Genomic DNA, 16,640 nt, shown 5'->3' on the forward strand with positions numbered 1-16,640 from the left:
ATTTATGCCCAAGGCAGAGATGATAGGCGAAGGTGGAATCAGCGGAGACAGCCTGCGAGGGCGAATAATAGAGATATCCATTAACTATGATTTTCTTGACGTCCACCATTGCTGAACGTGATATTATCAAACGGTTAAGCTTGGGGCTCTTTTCTGGTGCAGGTGCAGGGTGACACGCCGACGAACCTACGCAACTGCGATTCTGGTATGCGTTACGAGTTTTAATGAAGCTTCGCTTTCTCGCCTATGGGACTACATGGAATTCAACTCTAAACCGTAAACGGCGCTAGAAGAATCATGAGCGTTAGTGTTGTGCTGGACTATTATTAGACATTAGTGGCCTAGTGCACGTGGTCCTTATTCGTTCCACATTCTTGAGGCATATGGTATGTTTAATTTCAACGATTTAATGCGCAGTATGCAACGTGAGGAGACTTTCGTTGCCTGTCATCTCTGTTCATACGGTTTTTCGCGGTTCATCACCGTGATCTTGGTTGTACGTTTAGGGGTGCTATCATTTCGCCCCTGAATCAGAGGAAGCGGCACTTTTGCGAATCTATGGTGTACAAAGTCACGCTAAAACAAAAATGGGCCGAACCTGCGGAAACAGCTATGGCAACAACAAAAGAAATCTAGTGCTGTCGAGAGCAGTCGCACCAATCAAATGCATTGAAGTAAACGCGCAGTGCTTTCTAGGACGCCTGATATTATAACAGAAGTTGCACATTCGTACTGGCCGTATTTTTTAGTTGCCATATCGAGTGGCTGTGACCTACGCGGCCGCCATCATCCGCTTATTTTCTTCGAGCTGAACACCGGCTGAGCCCTGTGTGACGGCCCACTTCCATCAACCGTTTTTTGTACAGTCAAGGACAAACGTTTGCGGGACATGAGCTCGTAGAAAACTATTTATTTCTGTGTAACTGGACAAACATATAGTGAATAAAATGGGCTGAATCACAGGAAAAACTAGCAAGGCAACAAAGAAATAAATGTTTTTCCACAAAGTAGCGTTCCGCAAACTTTTGTTCCTGACTGTATTCTGAGCAGTGTGTTGGATGCACCTTTGGGCTCCCGGAATTTTACGTGCCTACATCTTCAGTCATTTCTTATGTAGGTGCTATTTAGAGTGCTTAACGGTTCCGCATGGCAACACAGGGTAAACCTTTAATATGTTTGGCACATTTGCACCATTACACGGCGCAGGAAGTAGCATGACGAGCATGCTGAAGCCGTGAAGTAACAAAGTGAAGTTGAATAAATTGACTATTTAGCCGACAACTAGATTAATACTGTAGTTGCCGCTAGTGACAATATGCAGTGGTGATGGCCGATTTTGCACTACATTGGAATAAGTAAAGCTGCTCTGTTTGCAACGAAGCTGGCTTTCTTCCTTCTTGAGCTCACGATATGCGAAAGCCTTTTCGTGCGTGCTGAACAGGTCATTAAGGCAGAAAATATCGGGCATTAATGCAGGGTCTACTACTAAACCTTGCTTAAAAAGTTATGTAGTCTAAAAATGAAGGCCACGAGTGAGACCATTATGAACACCATGCACCTTTGCGGCGAACCTTCTTTGCCGTATACAGATATCACCGCAGCACGCTTAGCGTCGGTGTGGGCACTGGGCACTGTTAAAAATCTAGCGTATACGTGAAGTGTGTGTTAGCTATTCTAAAACCTTTCGAAAACGTGCGAGCTGGTTCGAAATACTTTGGGAAAATAAGGGGGGGGGGGGGGGGTTCAATTTGTGATTTGACGCTTCCGAACGCTTTAACAACCTTGCATAGAAGTTCAGTCCTTCCGGTCGTTAAGACACCATCGCATTAGCAGATTGACTTTTGTTTGCGACTTGCGCGCAAACACGCGTAAGTAACAGGGGGAATGGTTAAGAGTAAGCGTTAGGGTTGCCTTACCAATTATATTGTTCTTTTGCGTGCCGCTTGCCGGCTGCTTGAAACCGGTCTGCGAACCGTCGCTCTGGCTCGCGCGGAGGAATGAATTCTAGACCAAGGTGGCCTCCCACCAGTGTCCTTAGCCAAATGCGAATGCATGTTAAAGAACCGCCGGTGGTCGGAATTTATTGCGAGCCTTCAGTGCTCTGGCTCTTATTACCCATGTATAGCTTTGCGACGGTAAGTATCGCGTACCCCCAAGCCGGCCTGTATGTGCAGTTCACAGACCGAGGAGACCATGTGTAAGCAGTGAAAAGCCAGCGCTCACTCCAATGACGCTGCGTCGGCAACAAGACCGAAGAGAACGAGGCGGAATGGGCTAAGCACGAAGAATATCACGCTTTCGCTAATTTACACTTCATCTCGTTAACGATACAGCTTCTGGCAAGTGCAAAATGACGCCAGTTTCTAAGGTTCGCTCTCGGGTCCCTCTAAGGGCTACGCTGGCCAAGGCTTCTTACTCATTGAAGGTCTATTCGGGTCTGAAAAGCTTCAGTGACGACAGAAAGAAGCGAGCCTCCGTGTGCTGAAGTACAGTCACTCCCATCAGCAGCCCGCGCTTACCGTTCAATCTTTAGCGATGCCCTCCGCGGACAGCCGAGAACCGCCGGGGGAAATTTTGAAGCGTGCCGAATACGGTGTCTCCGCTGGCTGCGCAGAACCTCCGCCGCCCGGGTCACGCGCCTCTAGTTGCACGCGGCAGCAATTCAAGCTTCGAAGAAGATGGCATATTGGCGTAAGATTTTTTATGCTGCCAGTTTACACTCATTTATTCCACTTCGGGTAGCAGGCTTTCTGAAACCCAATAAAAATGGAAAATTAAGGCTTAGTGTCTTCGCAACATGTTGAGATTGTACAATACGTGTCACAGAGTGACAATTTATTTTGTGAAACACTTTGGTCTGAATGACGTTCTTCATCCTTTTCTTGCGACAATACGAGAATTAAGTCGCTGAATGTGCTTGTAACGAGGGCACCTTAGTGAGATTATTTTCGTGACCACATTGTTACTGCTTTTTTTTATTTATTGCTAGGATTTAACAGAGATCAAAATACATCGCAGAAAAAAACATAAGACCTACCAACTGCTAGGAGTATGGCTTTTGCACACTAAAATTCTCTAAGCGCAACCAAGGGCCCTAACCTTAGTAACCAGCCCGGGGCACATGTTTGTGATTTCAAAACCTTAATAAATTTGTGAATACTTTCACTAAAGTACATGCGTGCAGGCCAGGCATCCATATCACAGCGAGTGGCTATTAGGGAGCGCCATATAAAATGGAGGCCCACGAGCATAGCTAAATCAAAAGGACACCCATCTTAATTATCTATGGGCAAGAATCTAATTGCATACGAGGTGAGCGGTAACTGTTTTTTTTTTTAATAGTCCTTTGCAGCACGCCCCTAATAAACCCCTTCTCAACAGTACAAAAATACGTGATCTATATTCTTTCGGGTCGTAGATGAGGCAGTTGGATCCCCATGGTATGAAAAAGCCATTTGTTTCTTGGAAACACTTCACAGACAATGTTCCAGTGTGCAGTTTGAAAAAGAATTTTTTGTTTTGTTCCTAGTGGGACTTGCAACTTCTTAACCCTTTTCGACACATTACTGTCTGGGCCTCCAGAGAAACAGAGGGCAAAGTCGTCTCGAGTACATGGCACTGTTTCCGGAGCCCATGTACAGGGCCCTATAGTCGTGGCCACTTCGCTTGCGCTTATGCATTTTTCGCGCATCTATATCCGACCCATAGTATGTTTATCCCACTAATGAAAAACATGTCGATTACTGTGAGCAATTTGAATTTGAATTTCAGGCACGACACCTCTGACTTCATACTCGCACTGGACTGTCCAAATTCCTCAAGATGTCTGAAGTAGACGTAAAGGATGCCCCCCCCCCCCCCCCTAAAAACACAGGCAAAACAAAACAAACAAGCCAGAAATGGGTAACAATTTTTACTGCCATCAGGAGCTGCAGAAGGGAACTAATTAAGTAGCGTTACACAAGGAGATGGATTATGAGCTGAGACAGCACCTCCGCTAATTTCAGGTATTCACTTTCTCAGCCAGTGAAGTTCTAGCCACGATTTTTGGCTGCGAATACCAACATTTCTGGAGGCTGCCATGATAATGACACGCGTTGGTTTCTATCTTTTTTGTTGTTCGATGATGACAGGCGTTGTTTTCTGTCTTTTTTGTTGTTGGGTTATTGCAAGCCTCTAGCCATCGAATCCGTCCTCCCGTCACAAACTACGTGTTTCTCAGAACATGTGCACCGTGGGCACGGAGACGCTGTCGGTGACGGTCGTCAGAGACGTGGTCCTGGTGGTCACGACGGGTGTGGTGACGACAGGCACAACGGGTACCACCGGCACTACCGGAACGACCGGTACCACCTCCACGACCGGTACAACGGGCACCACGACGGTGGGCGGAGGAGGCGGTGGCTGGATTGTTTCGATGGTGCGAACTGTCTCAACGGTCTCGACGACCACCGGAGGCGGCGCAGGCTCTTCCACAACGGTCACCACGGGGACCGCGGTGACCGTGACTGTCGTGGGCGCGGTTGTCACCAGCGTGCGAGACGAGGAACGCACGGGTGAAGGGCTGCTCACACGAGTACGCTCCACCACGATCAGATCAGAGTTCGACATGATGCTAGCTGTAAAGAAGGCAGGAACGAAAAAATAATTACAGCGGTCCATTTATTCCTCCTTACGTGCGGAAATGCGAAAGCATTGTTCCCGGCCTAGTTCCGTTATTTTTCGTGTCTACACTTTGTATATACATGTTTGTCGCATGTAGCTATCCCGACATCAACTCATTGTTGGCACCTTCTTTTCAAGCACGTTCGTATCACTCTCAGTATACTGCAGTTATCAATATAACTACCACTATCTTATCGGTAACTATTTAGATAATTTAAGGACGTCCTAATTACCATTATTGCTAATCTAAATTCCCATCGAATTACGTTGTTAGTCTTATCTATCACATCCTTTATTAGTAATATGTGTACCACGTTGCTGACTTATCTTATAATCTTTGATGATCCTTTGTTAATTGCCTGATTATAATCAGTTATCGTCGTTACCTCATGTACACATCTCGGGATCACACAATCTGTCCACGTACATCTTGAACCAATAAACACATTCTTAATAAAAGACATGTCATAGCACGACGAGGTGACGTCATCTGGCGGCAAGGTTACGCTCTGCTCTCAAAGAGTAAGAAGCGCACGAGTGAAACTGTCATTTCTCGAAACGTCGCATCTGCATTCGCGCGAAACGAATCCTGACATCCAATCCCGACCCATGTCACTTTCAAATTATCTGAAATCCGGCGCGTGTCTCCCTGCCGGGAAATGCTGCAGCTCGCGACGGGCCGCAGCGTTTCGCAAGAAGGGCGGCGACCCTCGACCTGCACAGCTTATAGCCCTTTCCCGCTATAGAGACGCATTTCTCGGTAATGGACCTCATATTTACTTACCACGCAATCACTAATCACTTAAGACTCTCAAGAACAAACCTGTCAGCCCACAAAGTCAAGATATATAGCTACTCCAAATAGCATGTACGCCAATTCCACATACATGCCACATGCTCTACCTTGCTGTATATAACTGCCTAAGAGCCAACATAAATCGCATTTAAGCGTGTGCGCACCGAGCGACAAAGGCAGAACTACGCCATGTAAGTGGCCTGCATTTGTATGTGGACGGGCTTGTGTAACCTGACCAGACATCAAGCACACGGCCATCCTCTGCATTTCACTTCCATCAGAACACGGCCGGAGCAGCCATAATTTTATTCCGGGAAATTCGCTTCGTTCGAACACACGATAGCCACTGCGCCACCGTAAACGAAGGAGAATGCCAAAGAACATCTTGTTCGTAATCTGAAAGCAAAGTGGCCAGTGCTAAAAGTGATAATTTAATATGAAAAGCGAGACCTCATCTTATAAGCAATAAGTCGCCTGTTTCTTCGTGACGCTTTTCATTCTAATCGCAACTAATCGTCTCAGAAGCCATTACGTTCTTCCAAACTGAGCTCCGGCGCGCTGGTACAGTTGTTATGATGTCCGACTACTGTGGCGGAGTACCTGGGTTCGATCCTAACCTCCGGCGGCTGCGTTTCGGTGGAGGCAGAACGAAGAGGCATCCGTGTGCTGTGCGATGTCAGTGCGCGTTAAAGATCCCCAAGTTGTCGTCAAAATTACTCCGGAGCCTTCCACTACGCGTCGTCCCTTTCTTTCTTTCTTTCTTTCTTTCTTTCTTTCTTTCTTTCTTTCTTTCTTTCTTTCTTTCTTTCTTTCTTTCTTTCTTTCTTTCTTTCTTTCTTTCTTTCTTTCTTTCTTTCTTTCTTTCTTTCTTTCTTTCTTTCTTTCTTTCTTTCTTTCTTTCTTTCTTTCCGCGTTCACTCCCACCTGTCTTCCTTCCCTTTCGGCATGGTTTAGGTACCCACAGGACAAGTTTGACAGATACTGCGCCTTTACTTTCCTGTGAAGCAATTATTATTATTATTATTATTATTATTATTATTATTATTATTATTATTATTATTATTATTATTATTATTATTATTATTATTATTATTATTCCTACAAAACTTCTTCAGAGCGTAGCCATTTCAAACATGACTTTAGAGTTTGCAGAAATTAAGCAAATGGTCCTTCCCTCTTGCGGGAGCAGTAATAGCCGTCATCACGACTGAAGCAGTGGTTAGCCTAACGTGCTGGCACTGTGCCGTTGGTCGCCGTACTTGCTCCTAATGGGAGCAGTCGTATCCGCTAGACTATGAAAGAGTTGGGGCTTAACTTCCGTCGCCCTGTTGCAAAATAACATGCAAACGCTTACCTACCTTTGGAAATGCACGGAGCAGGCCACACGTCGCCACCCCTGTAGGCTTACCGACATGTCAAGCGGAAACGGACTTCGTCGTCACTGCCATGTCGCAGCTAAAATTCTTGCGAGGAAAAGAATTGCCGGAGACTGTAGTCAGTAAAACGTTATTTGTAATGCCAGGATGAGATCCTCTGACGCTAATGCCTAACACCATCCTATCCCAAATACATAAAATTACTGGACATTTTGTACCGTTTATTTCACCCAATCAGTTAATGCGTTGTCATTTACACTTGTTTTTAAACATAGTCTAGCCACTCTGAAAGAACTCTCTCACTGCACAGTTTTCTGTTTTTTAGATTCGAAATTCTGTTGGCGGTCTAGCCGGTGTGAAGACGAAAAAGATAATGCGCTGAAACACAAGCTTAACCCGCAGCATAATACCTTTTTCTGATGGTTACATGTGTGGCCAATCCCCCTTGTGGGTATGTTTCATTATCCAAAGGCACAACAACAGCAACAACACCCTGGCCAGCTCTCTTGCAAGCTCGTGCAATTGCCGGTGATGGAACAGCTGCAAGAGCTCCGGAGGCGTCGAATCAGTTCATTAGTCTCAGGTCTGCAGAAAGTATCCTCACTTTGACCGCAGCATGGCATGCCGAGCGTCTATAGAATTGCACTGTCGTTTTGAAAGATTGCAGCGTCACTTTCCATAGTTTGCGAATTGACCCTGAGACCTTCATGTCATGGCATACAACGCTGGCCTAGGCCCGGGCTTAGGTTTTAAATTTGCGTTTAAACTAATATCATATTTATTAGCTTTTGTCTTAGGAACTTCTAGACATGTTTCTCAAGCTAATCAGTCGGTTTGATATGCTGCCTTAATCGCGCATCCCAACGTCTATGCCAAGAAAGCATTAACTTGATCTAGTGATCTGTACGCAGAAATCAGATCGCATGATTTTCAGCAATAACTGAATGGGCTCATCGCAGTAATCTTCTTAGAATCAAATATAAGATAAGCGATTCGATTTAAAATACGTCTCACTTTTGCTGACTGAAGAAGGCCCAGTGTGCGGCTGAGTTTAGAAAAGTGAGTATTTTTAAATGTTGCTGTCAATAATATTCACTGCAGCTAAAGCACACGTGCATTTCAAATTACCCAGTAGTAGCCGCATTGTGACATCTTTCGAGCGCTAGATGGCGCAATAAGTTAGGTATTTGAGCTGAGCCGCTAGATTCGTATTTTTCCCAATAGACGTCAATATTTTGACATGCATTGTCACTCTATTTTAACCTCTTAACTTTGTATTTGGTACCAATTTTAGCTTTAGAGAACGAAAATATTTACTAACTGCCATTAAGCCAGCATGAACGGTAAGTAACGTTTCAAGTATTTTCATTTGCTATGTTGCATTTCGATTTTCGGAACTTCCAACATCTGACACACGTCTCCTGTTCTCCGTGCACATGTCCATGTGATAGCGTTTCTTTACGGCTTTTGTTCACTGTCCACATTTTATTTTTATAATTTAAGCAACTGAGCGTAAAATGTGCACGCACACGTCAAAACCTGTCTGTTGTGGTTATTTGAAAGACGGCGCGTGCGCATTGCTTTTTGACTGTGTCTTAAGAGCTTTATTGCTTTTAAATTGTAAGGAGTTTGTTGTTCCCATTGGTAAGGTTTGCGCACATATCAGCCATTTCTTAAGCGCCATTAACGATATTGCCACCTGGCGTTGCCAGGTGGCGCATGACTGAAGTGTGAAAGGAGGACGAAGTGGAAGAGGACGAAAAAGTGTCGCTTGCACGTTTGCGTCTGTGCTGCTGTGTTCTTGTGTCTGGGCTACCCCCTGCTATCATTGGTATCCTTAGTCACCGTGTACGTGACATTCTGGTGGAGGTGCTGGGTAAAACTCCGGAGACAGTCCCTGGAGCCGTCGACTAGAGCGATGCACGGGGGTGTCCAATGGTACAGGGCTGGCGCGACGTCTTGTAGATGGAGATTCTTGCATAGGCGATCGTTTGCATAGGCGATCGTAGAATGTCACGTACGCGGTGACTAAGGATACCAATGATAGCAGGGGGTAGCCCAGACACAAGAACACAGCAGCACAGACGCAAACGTGCAAGCGACACTTTTTCGTCCTCTTCCACTTCGTCCTCCTTTCACACTTCAGTCATGCGCCACCTGGCAACGCTAGGTGGCAATATAAATTTGGTGCTAGTGCTTTCATTGTATTGTATTGCATTGCATTGTATTGGGTTTTATAGATTATAGGCAACTAAGGCCATCTTGCGTCAAACACAGGGTTAAATATGTGTTGTGTTAGGAGTAACATTGTTTACAGTTATGTCGGAGTTTGTTTAGAATGTTTGTTCCTTTGAAAAAAATTGAGAACACATGAAAATTCGACATGGGCATTTTCTCCCAGCATACGCTTGGATGCAGTGGGATATGTTCGTTGTAGAGAGCTATAAAATGCCTTTTCTTTATTTCCTCCAGCTTTTTGCATGCTACCAGCTCGTGATTGATTGTGAGCTCACCTCCACATGCTTTACATGTAGGTGTTTCTTCTTTCATGAATAAAAATGTTGCGCGTGAGGTGAGGTGTGTGTGCGTGTGTGTCCGATGCGGAGACGACATAGGATCCCTTCAACAAAACGTTCTTGATGGCTGCACGACTCGCATTCTCTGATTCTAGGCTTAATGAGGCGTAGTTTATTGTTTACCTCATTGTCCCTAGAAGCCTGTCTTTCAGTTTTCAGTTTACTCCCTATGACTTTCATGCAGCCTTTACTATATGAATGTTGAATTCTTTTATTACGGCGCTACGGGCACGCGCTGCACATTCGTCAGCTTTTTCATTCCCGCTGATCCTCAGGGGGGCTAGGGACCCAGCAGAATTATTTCCGGTCCTTTTTCGTATGCTTTCACTACATTGTTTATGATTTCTACAATTAATGATATCATAGCGTTTGTGGGGTGCAGCGCTGTGATATTATTATTTATTACTGTTTCTACCGCTACTGAGATGGCATGAGATTCGGCAGTGAAGATTGAGGAGCACTGAGGCAGTCGCACGGTTTTCTTCCATTAGTTCTGGATTATTGCACTTCTAACGTACTGCGATGTCTTCGTCGTCTGTATAAAATGATGTGTATGCTCTATATTTCTTCTCTAGTGTAAAAACCCTTGCAATATGTGTCAGTGTAACATCGCACATACGGGGAAAACTGTCCCATGGCAGTGGATTCGGTCTATCACCAATACTCGGAAGAGCGGCTAGTGAGTCTAATTCTCTGCAATTTTCTTAAAATCGGACAAGCAACGGCTGGACTGCTCGGGATTCATCGCTGAATAGTGCTCTGGACGGTGATGTAGCTAGTGCTTTTGAGAGCTATAGTTGGGAAAATTCAAAAATTTTTTTTAAAGGTGCTTTTTTTAGGCGGATGATTTTAATGCTGTAGAAGCTTGTTGATGTATCTCTTTCGCAGGTTGCTAAGCACTCCCGCCTGGTCTCGCCGGTTTTCACAAAGGAGGCTTAATGCTGCTAACATTGTTGACGCCGTTAGCCTTCTAATGTTTGTCTAGTCTCTTTCCTTCGCATTTTTTGCCGCAGTGTGCAATGGTGAACGCGGAAACTCTGGGAGATGGCCAACTAGACCAAGATTGTGTCCTTACACGTAACGGATGAAAAAATAAAGCGCGCCTAAGAATTTCATTTGTATGTCCGGTAGAAATGTCGGTACCTGATGTATTCTTGAGATAACCAAGATTATTTTAGTAGATACCATTTTTTTCTGCATACAGCCGCTTATGTGTGTATTTTACACTTTGTTCTCAAGTAAGAAAAAGCAATATTAAAATGCTCATTAAAATGCACACCGTGTGGGACATGTGTTCACTGCGAAATATTAAGTAAGGATTCCGAGGCAAAGTCGAACCTGCGCGAATGACAATGCCATCAAACGTTGTTCCCCTTCAGCAGCACTGTTCGAGCCATGCTGAAGTAAAGATCGTCCGGTATTTAGGCAAAGGGAGGAGGCGCCGTTTTTTTCCCTAGGAAAAATGAGAGGATGTGGTCTTCGAGCGAGTTCTGGTTTATTGTTATTGATTTTATTGCTATCATTTTCTTAATATATATATATATATATATATATATATATATATATATATATATATATATATATATATATATATATATATATATATATATATACATACTTATTGTTTCTACTAGTGTGTAATTTTTTTCCTGCTCCTGGCCTGCGAGGGACGAAGTGATCTCAATGCGGCCTGCATAACAATACGAGCTTGAGACCCCTGATCTAGATGGTCGGCAGCCACAGAAGAAGACTGATCGCAGGACGGTCCCAGGTTCGAAGCAGCTTTGTGGCTTCCGCTGGTATATGAGTTTCAAATAATGACGGTTGATACAGTGTGAAAAGATACCAAATCCTACACCACCATGCCAGTCTCTAGGGTTATATAGACACATGTATCACGTGTTCCTCACGTATACGGTGGCTCAAGGTGGTGAAACAGAAGTACGAATCACTCACATTTATGTCTTCGATACAAAGCCAACAAACCTTTTTTTTTCCAGCGCTTTTATTTGAGAAAAATATATTTGTACATCTGATTACACCATTTCTCGTAGAAATAGAAAACGCTACTGGTCAGATTTAGTGAGCTTCAAGTAGCACACCGGGCACACGACGGCGTTTCTTTCCACTGTTACTATTTTTTTCCTCCTTTTGTATTTGGTCCGAAAACTTTCCATGCCATATCCGTCAATATGACGCCTCAACACAGGGACCACTTAAATGCGTACATGCCTGTACAAATTAAGGTGAAAGCAGCAAAGGCCATTAAATTAAGACTACATTTTAAATCAACGCGGCCAGAGAGCGTTTTATGAATCCCTTAAATTTTGGTCGGAAGCTAGCTCAATGCATTAGTATTGCGATTCGATGGCGCTCTCAGGAATATTTTCCACCGATGATTACGTAATCGTCCCGGCGACTTTCATTGCACGTAGTGGTTGATAGAAATAGGAAAATACAGATGACTGTCATGCTGGTATTGACAGGAAAGACTCGTAGCGTCTTCGGCTAGGTGTATCTCAGTACCGGCCTTTCGGGGTGCCTGCAACAGTATAAAAAGGCAAGCGGTTTTAATATGGACGGCAGTACATACGAACAGCTTATACATAATACCTACAAAAAGAAAACAACAGCCATGCAGTAACATTGAGGGCACAACAGACGAGAGAAATACAACTATTACGCCGGCTAATCGCATCCGAACCTACATCATATATACCCGAGTCGTTCTCGTACTTCGCGCAGTTCTCGTCAGACAGCGCTGGCAAGAACCACACACTTTTTATCACGTCAACGGAGTTACTCCACTGGCCAGCGCATTTAGAAGGGAGCGTTTTTGTCTCCCTAACTGATTATCGGCCAGCTGTAGCGCTCATGCAGTCGCCAATTAGCACAGTGCCCTTCGTGACATAAATTCTATGAGCATAGCGCAAAAAAAACAACAACAAAAAACATATGACACGAGAGAGCACATAGATGAAACTATCTTTTTAGTTTTCCGGGCAACAGATATAGTGAAAGAGCTGCCGAAAATTGGCGATATAAAATGTGCTGACACTGCTGCATCAACGTACTATAAGCATCTTCGGTAGCATTTTGTTGGCGTCATTATTTTCAAGGCATACACTTTTTTTGTATGGCACGTTTGAGAAGAAGCACAGGCTTTGTTGCGGAGTGAATTCAGCTAGAGGTGGGCTGACGACACACTTGTTCGTTTTAGATTATAGATAGGGACATGGGATGCCTGTTTCAAAACCAGTGAGTACTTTAACGATTGCAGAATACAAGAGCACCGGGAAAAACAGGAAGGCCGGAAAGTTAAGCAAATATTTGCGACTTGCCAGGGCAGTGTAAATATATGAATCATAAGACGTGCTTTAATTGAGAAAAAAAAGTACAGAAACAAATGTTTCCATATATATATATATATATATATATATATATATATATATATATATATATATATATATATATACATATACTGGATACCGGACTACATGCACACAGCCACAAATAAAGGGCATATGGTTTATCAGCAGAAATTCCTTTAGACAATAAAATACAGAGTCCTGTCATATACTACATTATCTAGAGCCCTTTTATTTTTTCTAGTTAACTCTTACATCCTGCCTTACCGTTCGCGCATAATTTGCTATTCTTAGCGTATGAAGAAAAATACTCGAAAAATGTTGCTGGGTTAATAACGAGAAGCCATGCGTGATTACAGGTCCGAATCGTATGATTAATTTCGTACCGCAGACCCCTCACTGTGAGAGAACTAACATGCACAATATGAAAAGTAAGGGAAAAAATGACGGTCAACAGCAGAAATAGCCAATGAATCTCTGCAGAGCTACCGACGGCGGGTAATTCCCATTATACATCAACCCGGGTTAATAGCAGCCTGCGAAAATAACGCAGAGCGTATCGGTTAAAGCACCCTAACTGCTTTACTTGGTTTCATGTGCCATTCCGACCGAATCGATTAACACACGTCCCGTCTTACTGCATGCCTCTCAAGTTTTTCTTATGTTCCATGGTAGCTGTTCCTCTTAACTAGGGTATTCCCTCACGCAAACGCGCGAACATACTTACGAGCACAAAGAAACGGTGCTCACACTAGTATCGGTTAGCCGATTATCAAATACCTTTTGTTGAGTGGGATGGTTGAACGGTGAATCTTTCCAAGAAAACAAGACAACGCAAATAGTATGCCTTAACGTTTTTATTTTGGTGCCTAGCTGGTGCGCTGCGTAGTTAGCGTTAGTGATATATTTCCCGCTTTGGTGGCAGCAGTTCGATACCAACATCTAGTGCCTCATAAAGAGCGGCCATGCGCCGATATTTGCTGTGAAATAGTGGGAACCGCAGGTGGCCTGACCTGATTCGAGGATTTCCGCTACGCCTTCCCATTTTTCACGTTCACTACACCCTCCTTCCAGTTCTGGTGGGGCGTCAGCAAGCTTGCACAAATTGCTTCGATATGTGGAGTCAACGGGCGCGAACAATTTGGGTAAGATGATAGAGAGAGAGAGAGAGAGAGAGAGAGAGAGAGAGAGAGAGAGAGAGAGAAAGAGAGAGAGGAAACTAAAGGTCAAGGAGAAAGGCAAGCGTCACACACTAAAGATGAAGTAGAGGTCATTTGGAGGCACCTGGTCTTTGTTCTATTGTGGCAATCATTCTAGAGCCAGAGTGGTGATTTTAAATTTCTAATCACATCGTTTTTCTTTCTGTACCGTTCTTGTTCTAAATATGACACTCCGTGCCAAGTTTTTGTTTTGCCGTTTAAGCTTCACGATATTTTTTCTTCTATTCTTTTTCGCTTTTCTTTTCTTGTGGTAAGCTTCTGGATTAGTAATGGAAATACTTATAAAACTCTACAAAACTATTTTCGTTTTGTTCTATTGTATTATTGCATACTGTTTCAAACTGTGGTTTATGTTTGGTTTCAATTACATTTTCGCATTTGTCTTCTTGTGTCGTTTCAGCTTCTATATGTCATGCGCCTAAGTTGTCGCGACTCTTCTATATGTCATGCGCCTAAGTTGACGCGACTCGCTATTTCTCTGTCTCTCAGAAGTCAAGGCGAAAAAGGACAAAAAGTGTTACGAATAAATCTTTAGTTATGTTTTCCGTTCCTTCGTGATTCAATTCCTGCCTACGTGTACACATATTATCTTTGCTTCTTTTCCTTTAATAAAAATACCACTATACGTGAGAATAAAATGCAAGCCATTAGGAAACTTGGGAGAGCCGAATCTAAAGGGTACTAAGAGCCAGAAGCCCAGAATTACGACGAAAAACATGGTCACGAATAAGTTTAGACTGACGCCCGACTGCACTCAACAACGGCTTGCATTTAATGTTATTTTCCTCAGTCACGGAATCCTTTTAGCCCAGTCATGCATAACACCGACATCGAATTTTCCGCAGGCTGTGCCCGCAGTCATGAAGGCGGCAGTGGAGAAAGAAATGAAGTTTAAAGTTCTACTACGCTCTCATCGCTATTTTTCCTTATGAACATACCTCATATACAGTTCATATACAGTGTGAGATTACTGTCAAAGATCACATTTTTCTAACCGAAATTTAGAACAAGTTTCTTGCCTTAACTGATCGCACTGTTCTCATACTCATCCTCTAAAACCCTCAGTCTACTGATTCCCATACCTCCTTTCCGCTCGGTTGGCTTACAGTTGGCGATAGAATCTTGGACAGCGAGTCGCTATCAACTCTCTCGCCACAGTCCTCTTGGAGCCCTATACCAGCAGTGGATTGTCTGAAAAAAACCTAACCGTCGCGAGACCCTTTAAAATCTCCGGGATGATTCCTGTGTATTCCCTGTCCCGATCCAAACCCGTGTCAACGCAGATATCTATCTCCTCCGATGATCTCTGGCACATCGCACATCATCTGCTGCCGTGACAATCGCCGTCCTCATCGAAAATGCGCATACGGCATGAGATACTACTGCCAAGGCAACCTGTCATGCTGTCAGCAGCAGTTCTCCGACTTGTTTCTTGATCTCGATTTCTGTTGAAGTGGTCCTTGCTCTCACAGGGCGCAGCAGACGTAGCGACGGGGCGGGCGTTCGTGGATAGGTTCTGCCAGATCTCTACTCCTTTGTCACATTTTTTTCGCTCTTTTGTATCTCGATTTAGGTGCTCTTCTTCTTTTTTCATAGTTTTGCTTATCGTGGTCTGGTTAATCAAAAAAGCGTCTTGATTAACGAAAAAAAAAAATGGGAACGAACACGGTGTAGCAAAACGTTGAATCTAGCACCGCGGCTACTGACTGCGCCGTGGAGGAACAGATTCAGGATTTTTTACAGTTTGTACGTGTCATGCTAAAAATCTAATATCCTGGAACATTTAGAGCGTGACAGCCGTGCTATTAAATTAATAAAGAAACAAAAATACTCATCATTCCTGTAAGAGACATCGAAGGCTTCTTCACCGTTATGGGGTCAGGTGCCAGAGTGACCGACTTCAATAGGGCGCGATGACGCGACTACGAGCACCCTGGCAGCGGTGGTGCAGTAGTTAGGGCGCTCGACTACTGTACTCAGGGATGCGGGATCGAATCCCTGCCGCGGCGGCCGCTTTTCGATGGAAGTGAAAAGCAAGGCGCCCGTGTGCTGTATTGTGTCAGTGCACGTTGAAGGACCTCAGATGGTCGAATTTTCCGAGGCCTTCCACTACGGCGTCTCTCATGCCTTAGTGGCTTGGGGCCGTTAAACCCAGAATACAAACCAAACAACTACGAGCAATGCGAAAGTAACGATTTTTTTCGGTTTATATAAAAAACTTATTCGCACCTAGGCACAGAAAGTGTCCTCTGTTATAATGCTCTTTTTATGACTGGCACGTACTATTAGTAACGTGTTTTGCCAGTAAGCCGACTAGCTTAAACTAAGCCAAAGGCCGCACTGAAGGGTTCATCTAAGAATTATTAAGCATTAAGTAAGGTGGCAAGCAAACAGTTTTTATGAATCTGGTCTTAGAGGAGTATTCAGAACACATCAGTTTCGCTACTAATGCTTGCTGTGGTTGACGGGAGACGGACTTCGGGTAGTGGAGAATGAAAAAGGGGGGGGGGGGGGGGTTGTATGAATGAAATGGTAGAGGGCTTCTACGCTTTGGTGCTATCTCTTAGGTGAATAAAGCTGATAATCTGGATTGCTGTCATGCTCGAGCCGACCGTGCCCTGGCGCCCACCTGGACTATA

The 16,640-nt window shown here is 44.1% G+C and overlaps 2 protein-coding genes across 3 annotated transcripts in view; both read right to left on the reverse strand.

Moving 5' to 3' along the window:
• Positions 1-4,218: 4,218 nt before the first annotated feature.
• Positions 4,219-4,611, reverse strand: LOC146191208 (uncharacterized). The gene is made up of 2 exons (XM_084599894.1): positions 4,429-4,611; positions 4,219-4,353 (listed from the first exon to the last, which is right to left on the reverse strand). The coding sequence occupies exons 1-2, from the start codon at positions 4,609-4,611 to the stop codon at positions 4,219-4,221; spliced, it is 318 nt and encodes a 105-aa protein (XP_084456020.1).
• Positions 4,612-11,383: 6,772 nt separating this feature from the next.
• Positions 11,384-16,640, reverse strand: part of LOC146191209 (uncharacterized) — a 76,065-nt gene continuing 70,808 nt past the window's right edge. For both annotated transcript variants that reach the window (XM_084601693.1, XM_084601694.1), the window contains one exon: positions 11,384-11,955. In XM_084601693.1, the coding sequence (XP_084457819.1) occupies positions 11,933-11,955 (23 nt within the window). In that variant the 3' untranslated portion in view covers positions 11,384-11,932. The remainder of the gene's footprint in view (positions 11,956-16,640) is intronic.

The sequence above is a fragment of the Amblyomma maculatum genome, chromosome 4 (genome assembly GCF_055883805.1).
Source record: "Amblyomma maculatum isolate TAMU_Amacu chromosome 4, ASM5588380v1, whole genome shotgun sequence".
NCBI lineage: Eukaryota > Metazoa > Arthropoda > Arachnida > Ixodida > Ixodidae > Amblyomma > Amblyomma maculatum.